This window comes from Vespula vulgaris, chromosome 24, assembly GCF_905475345.1.
Source record: "Vespula vulgaris chromosome 24, iyVesVulg1.1, whole genome shotgun sequence".
Lineage (NCBI taxonomy): Eukaryota > Metazoa > Arthropoda > Insecta > Hymenoptera > Vespidae > Vespula > Vespula vulgaris.
The window spans coordinates 112,532-120,064 of record NC_066609.1 but is presented as its reverse complement, the minus strand read 5'-3'; the positions used below and the strand labels follow the sequence as shown (position 1 = coordinate 120,064).

At 44.0% G+C, this 7,533-nt stretch overlaps 1 protein-coding gene across 3 annotated transcripts; it reads right to left on the bottom strand.

Annotated features, from left to right (window-relative positions):
- Positions 1 to 235: 235 nt before the first annotated feature.
- LOC127071991 (autophagy-related protein 13) lies at positions 236 to 7,353 on the bottom strand. 3 transcript variants are annotated; one of them, XM_051011963.1, is made up of 5 exons: positions 3,103 to 7,353; positions 2,409 to 2,757; positions 2,132 to 2,315; positions 1,722 to 2,055; positions 236 to 1,644 (listed from the first exon to the last, which is right to left on the bottom strand). In XM_051011963.1, exons 1-5 carry the CDS (start codon positions 3,253 to 3,255, stop codon positions 1,432 to 1,434), a joined length of 1,233 nt encoding a protein of 410 aa, XP_050867920.1. In that variant the 5' UTR covers positions 3,256 to 7,353; the 3' UTR covers positions 236 to 1,431. The 3 variants fall into 3 exon arrangements, with proteins under 3 accessions (XP_050867920.1, XP_050867921.1, XP_050867922.1); XM_051011964.1 differs by having other exon boundaries at positions 1,731 to 2,055; XM_051011965.1 differs by having other exon boundaries at positions 2,409 to 2,660.
- Positions 7,354 to 7,533: the final 180 nt, after the last annotated feature.

The following is a 7,533-nucleotide window of genomic DNA, read 5'->3' as shown; positions in this document are numbered from 1 at the left end:
CTCCATTCGAGAAAATTCAACGAAACGCTACGATATCGTCTTAAACCACGCGTTAAAATATCAGCTATCGTACTCGTATGTATTTCGTAGGTTAAGAACCACGTGTTGTACTTAAGAACGCAATAGCGCTATCTACCGCAGAAATTGGACATTATTTTTTAACTAATTGGACACTCCTTTTATACCTTAGAAATCATAAGTATGAATTATCTTGTCCATGTAAATGTTATAAACATAAGATAACGCAATTTGTTTATTCAATGAAAGTTATAATCGTACTAAAGAATAATTTACACTATATACAGACAATAAATAATTGTAAATTTTCCAATTAGACTAATTAACAATTATCGATAATAAACAATAATAGTATTCACATTTTCGTACACACAATGACAACGTCGACTAACCCTCCATAACCAAATCTTTTTTCCTGTTTACAAAAAAATTATACAAAATTTACTTATACTAACGTAATTATATCGTACCGAGTATAAAATTCATACGCTCGTCCTTCGATTTACGCGGTATTTTTCGTATGCGATTAGAAAACACGTGTATCTTTTTTGTGCGTGAAAATGTCTTTTTTATTTACTGAATTTATCGTACATCGATAAGCTGCAAATTCTTGTTCGATCGAGCACATTGTTTTTTTTTCGTTTGGCTTGCGATATAACATATCGTATGATATTTCGTACGGTAGAGAGAAAAGTTGGTCTTTCGATCGATGAAAATCAAAATTTGATTTCCAGATCGTTCTCGCAAAATTAAGTACTATTTTAATAAATAGGAAATACTCCGTTTAAATCGAGGGACGGCGTACTTGAAAAATATTAAAAACTTTGAACGTGAAATAACAATAAATTTTGTAACAAAAAAAAGTATAATGAAATGAAATAAAACTTAAAATATTTAGTTAGATATATATATATATATATATAAGCGTACGAGTTTACATGGCGTATAGAGGGTTAATATATGATGTATATGTATATAAATATAGGCGCAGCACGCACGCACGCACGCACGCACCACGCTTGCGTCGATCAACAAGGAGTTATATCCAACGTTTCTTCTTAAATGTATATAAGAATCAAGAAAACATTTAACAACGGCATATATCTTTAAATGTTTTATCCCATACGATTCATGATTTTCGAAATAAAATTTTGGCAAAATTTTCATCGTAAAAGATTAATTCTATCAATTCTATATAATCTGATAGAGAAATAATAGAAGCAGCGCGACGTTTGTGAAGCGTTTACTAGCCGTTTTCGTCGAATAACGATCGTTGCACGAGCACCGGCAGATTGATGTTCATTCCTAACAACGATACAATATACTACTCGATGAGAACGATTTCAATAAATATGGGTGCATAGTGTAATAAATGATATTCTTACACATCGAAATACATTAAAAATTTCCCCGTTAATTATTGTTTTCCGTTTGACAAAGCGACGATAGAATGTCTTCGTAATGCTGCATATTCGTTTCAAACGTTTCCAATTGCTTAGTAAGATCTCCCACTTGTTCCGCCAATGTTCTCTCCTCCATAAATGCTTGAAGCTGAGGCGCGCTTTGACATTCTCGATAAAAAGCTCCCAAATCGCTATTAGTATTGGTAATTGCGAAAGGTGTTTTCTAAAAGAAATTTATTAAAGAAACATTAAGCTTTCTTAAAGTTTAAACCCGAGTACGAATTTGAGGACTTTAATTACCAAATCTACCATAATGAAATCGTCATTGGCGCTGGTCATAGAACAACTACTTCTTCTAGACTCGTTCTGAGAATTAGACTTTGACGTTGCGTTATCGTTCGACAGTCTTTCATTGTTACCGTTGTTACTGTCCGTGGCAACGCCTGCTGTCACGTTTTTCGTATTTATAGTATCGGCGAGAGAACCTGGAGGCGGCGACGTTTGTCGAGGAGTCAGCAAAGAGCTGAACGGTACGTCCGGTATTACCAAATCTCCCTCATTAACCATCGGGGGCTTACTGATGACGAACGCTCCTACTTTTATGGTGTCGCTCAAAGATTTGGAATTTTCTTCGCTGGAAGGAGACGCGCGTGAAATCGTTACGTCCGATAAAAATACGTATACACGTATATACAGTCGTATAGCTATACCTTTGCTGATAACGGGCATGACGTGGACTTAGATCCGAATGAAAGTGATCGCTCTTGAGCATGATCGAATCTCGTCCCGTATGGGTAGGAGAAATGGTCATTTTGGTCCTGTACGACACCGACAAATGAATGGTACCGACTGGGGTGCAGAGTTGTCCTACTCTTACGTGCTTGTAGTTGTCTCCTTCGATAAGAATAATTTTCTTTTAGTATACGAGCGTGAATGTATTTGGAAAAACATACTTACGGAGAAACGAGGACAAACGTATATAGATACCTAAAGTATGCAGTTGAGGCTCCCCCATATAAATTCTGTAGCAGATAACGTAAGAGTCCGGTCCTTGCCTACGACTTAATTTGTAAGCCGGAGTAATCCTCGAGACCGAGAGCAACGACTTTAGTAAAATACCCATCCTGTTGTAAACCGTATACGTTACTCTTACTGTAGGATCACTGTGTTCCGGTAAAACGCCCAAACTCCACGTTTCTAAAACCATCGTATCGCCTTCTACGGTTCTCAAGGAGATCTCTATACAAAGTGGTATCGTGGAATTTACTATCTCGCCACACAGCGCTCTCTTAGCCTCCGCTAAGACGTCTGGCAGATCTTGAATCGCCAAGTTGAACTACAAAAACCATCGACATCGATCCGTTATGCGTATCAAAAGATTGCGATAAAAGGCATGCAGTTTTTTAACCGGTGTGCCTGTTATTCGTCTCGTCGTACCGCGAAAGCATTCTCGCATACCGCGCACGTGAAATACGAACGAATGAATGCGGGGAAAAGAAAGGAGGAACAATTGATTTTACGTCGTTCGTTGCATCGCCGGGAATGATATGGATCAACGAGGTATCCCTGCTAAAAAAAAAAAATAAAAAAAAGAGTCGTAGAAAGAAGATCCGAACGGGTGAAACAATCTGACGCGCGTAAATGGACGAGAGAGATGGAAATTTGGATCGCAACAACTTACCCAATCCGTACCCGATGAATTTGGTTTGCACTTCGTACATACTTTCTCTCCTGACCTGGACTGTACTATGATTTGAGCAGCCTTTAACGCCAGAAATTTGGTAAATTTATCCAAGTCTTTCTTATCCTGCATACTTAATTTCAATGTTGACATGTTATCATTAAACCGTCCATACGTGATTTCTAGAAAGGTAGAAATAGCGAAGCGAGAAACCTCTCAGCGACGATCGATACGTGAAACCGACACATTTTGTCACTAAAGACCTTACAATTCGTTGTATTAGCTGTATCACGAATGAAAGTGCATATACTTTATTTCGTTATTTATAAACTTGAATATCGAAGCGGTGATCGGTTAACGATAATCCTTCAACGATATCGAAAGCACACTTTAGCAACGTGCTCCACGTCGCTACGCCTCGCACTAAAATAAATCACGTTTCCAAACGATATTTGATCTACGACAAACATCACGATCGTTAACGTTTCCTTCGAATTCGCTCATTGACATCGATCGATCTTTCAGCCATAAAACGTATCCGTCCGAATACGTCCGATTCGTCTTCGCTGTACTTTTTGTACTCTGACCGTTGATCGATCACATCGCTTCGCAACCAAGTCGAAGCTCGACGCGCGCGACCTTTACACGAAACTCGCGAAATCAGAAATATATTTGGAAATCTCGTTAAAGTCAATCTCACGCGCGTGGTCGTTCTTTCCCATTTTGACAAAATCAATATTTCCGAGGGGACTGGAAAATCCAAACAAAGTTCGCTAACCGATCGCACTCGAAATAACTCGACGACGAGATTGAGTCATCGAGTATAATTTGACTCGATCGAGAGCGCACCCTCGAGTATCGGCCGAAGGGAAAGCTGTTTCCATAGAGAATTAATTCGTTCGTTCGTGGTTACCGTGAAAACGAACGCGGCGAGCGACGAGAGCCAATGAGAGATCAGTCGCGTTGCGTCGGCGAATAACCGGACGCGTCGGGAGCGACCAACGATTTCGCTCCACGTTTACTGGCTGCGGCGCGGGACGGGCACTGCCCTCTGGCGGGATATCCCTGGCAATAGAAACAGCCGCGAACTTCAACAGTTACATCCGCTCGTTCGTCGTTTCGTCGATAATCGTCGATTACTCGCGATCCATACCGCGTACGATCGCGCAACTGGATCTTGGTACTTTGTCCGAATAATTCTTTCGAGATCAGTCGTCGCACGGAGAGACAGGATAGAGATAAAAAGAGAGAAACATTCGCGTTGGCGCAGCAAAACTTTCGATCGCGTCGCATTTGTCGTATCGCGTTTTTCTCGTCGCACGATCGTCCGAACGATGCTTCTCGCGACGACACGATTTTCCCGCATCTTATCGGAATATTATCGAGCCGTTGTTCCACACAGGCTGCGCTATTCATTTTTGCCTCCACTGGAAAGAGGGCAAAGAATTTCCGTCGCTTCGAATCGAAATCGCGAGACGTTCGGCAATAACGGCAAATTGCCGTCGTTGTACGACCGATAACGTGCGATGCGTCGTAGCTCTTTCTCGGTAATGGCACGTGGAGAAAAAATGTACGTAAATGGCACAACTGGTTTCGACGTAACGACGATCGACGATCGACGATCGAGTTGATGTTATCCGCTGGAATCGCGGTATCTCGCGATTCGAGGAAAGATAAGAGGAGGCAGCTTTTCGCGCGGATACATCGATAAAGCTTCTTCGATGGTTCGCGCAACGAGTCTTATCGAGAAAAGAGCGGTATGGTCGGGCAAAAGTTTTATGGTGGACTGTACGGTCACACCGCGCAACGTGCCAACTGCAATGGAAATTTCCATCGAAGCAGTCGGTCGCCGGCGTCTCGTAGACGCTTCGTTCAACCGCGCCTAAAAACCAGATTACGTTCGGCGAACGCGACTATTGAAACGGAGGGAGACCCTCTGCTCTCTGCCTCGAACGATCGCTGATTTTTTCGACCTTGGAATTTTCAGACTTCTCTCGTCTCTCTCTCTCTCTCTCTCTCTCGGATCTTTCCGCGTTGGACGGACACGGGGATATCTCGCACGTTCTTTATCTCGAATTTCGCGATCTCGGATAAACGGAAGTAAGTCGCGGAATGGCACGAGCTAGCTCGTGCTTTCGAGAGAAAAGAGACAACGCGTTGAAAAGGACGACTCGAAGCTCGAGCGTTCCGCGAACAAGAGGAGAGGAACGACGCGACGAAAGGTATCGGAGTGTAAGGTCTTCGCAAAGCGAAAGAAGGTTTCGTTCCACCGGCGGGTGGACGAATATTTCCTCTCGAGGGAAGATCGTGTTTCCGAGAGGATCGCTAGGACGAGGAGAGAAATTTTTGAGGCGTACTGTACCGAGGAGGGTTCGTCGGCGGGCCTCGTGCACCGTCTGGTCCCCTCTTAGGACGAGGAATCTTTCTCTCTCTCCTTCTTTCTCCCTCGCTCTTTGTCTCTCTCCCTCTCCCCCCCCCGCTCCGCAGGAGCTCGCCAAGAGATACGCTCGCAAGAGATAGGAACGTTCCTAGCAGATGACAGGGTTCTCGCTCCTTCGTCCGTCGTCGATCGGGGTGGTGCTCTTTTCTCCGTCTCCGAAAACGAAAGGAGAGCGAAAATGAGGAAAAGGGGGAAAGGAAGCGGCGACGATAAAAAGGTCACCCTCGAAGGTCGTCCTTTCTCCGAGTCGCACGGCGCAAAGAGGCGTCTGGATCGCGACTCGGCGACGGGACGTCTGCCATACTCGTGTTCGATCGCCTTTCGAGCGATTTCCGTCGTTCGGAGCGTGTCGGCCAGCTCCGAATCTGGAGCGAAGCGTGGGCGAAAGGGCGACGTCGGGCGTCTTTTCTTTTCGGCGCCGCGTCGCCTAGGAATCTTTCGAGCCAACGTCCTTGCTTTTCTTCGACGAATCTATGCTTTTCCTTTTCCCGTTCTTTCCACGTTCGAGCGCTAAAATAGAAGAATACGTACGAAGGCGCGATGCCAACGCACGCTTCGCTTCGCCGTTCCTCTAGTTTCGCACGACTTTCGCGCATTTGCGTCGGGTCTTTGCGAGGCGTCGTCGAGTGGAAAGTTTTCGCTTTACAATTAGACGCGACGATTCGAGGAATGCTACACCATCATCCGACACTCGAGGTTGGCTCCTCGGCGATCAAAGAGAAAGACGAAGCTTAATTTAATCTTTGTGTATCGGTCTCTTTTATCGATAAGACCGGTAGGCCGATATTAAAACGTAAACGGATTGATTTTTCGATGCGCGCGTATGCGCGCGTCCGTGTACGCATACACGCTATTACGTACGCTATCCGACTATTACGAGAAGATACCCGTTACGAGAGCTTATCCACACACCATTTGCTCTTGACGCGCGATACAGAAGCGTGACAGAGAAGTTCGTTTACAGGGACTCGCTCTTTTCCAGATACGATCGGAGTTTCGTTCCCGAGCCAAATCTCTGCGTCGTTTCCACTCGAGTGGACGATTCGGGATTACTCGACCTATTACGGTTCTTTAACCGTAAAACGCGTTGCGACAAATGTTTGCGTTATTCGCAAAACACACGGTACGTAAGATTCCTTAGGTGTCGAGTATTACGCGATAGCGCGTATACGATCTTAATGCTGACTTTTCTAAATAAATGTAAACGAAAAGCGTAACTCCGAGATATCCGTCGTCGCATTGCATTTTCTTTGCGCGAGTTTTGCTTACCGCAAAGAAATTCGAGGAGGACAATTTAATTTCTCTCTGATTTATGACGATATTTACTTATTGCCGCGCATTCGAGATTCGCCAAGTATTTTGCCAGAGAAAAGAAATACAATATGATATCGTTAACCTTAATCGCGAACAAGTTGTAAGATAAGAAAGACTCAACGTTACAACTAACAGCGCTTATTGCGGTACATTAAAACATATCCCGAACGAACGCGAGCAGATGGAAAAGGAAACTTTTCAAATGGCGACTACGCGCGCGTGGACGGAAAAATCTCTCTCGTTCTCGCAATTGACGATCTATTTCCGACCTCCTCGATGCTCGAGAGAAAACGCATCCCGTGGAATCGAAACGAACGTTCCTTTTGAAGGAGTCCTTTCCGAAGGAATTTCAATTCGCTTCGACCGATCGATGTATCCAACGGAGTCTCTTCCGGAAGCAGCAACCTAATTCTCTCGCGATTTCCTTTCATCTTTTCCGCTTTACTTACGACGACGTTATTTTCGGCACCTGTTTCCTCTTCCATCGTTACCCGCTGACAGATTTTTATCGTCGGGGGATAAACGAATCGAATAAAGCTATCTCCTGACCGAGAGAAAAGATCGATGTTCCTTGTAAAATATCGTTAGAGAATAGAGACGAGGCGATAGGGAAGGTCCGAGGAGAGAAGGAGGGAGTTAAAAACATGACCGTGATGGTTGGGAAGATGGAGGGAGAA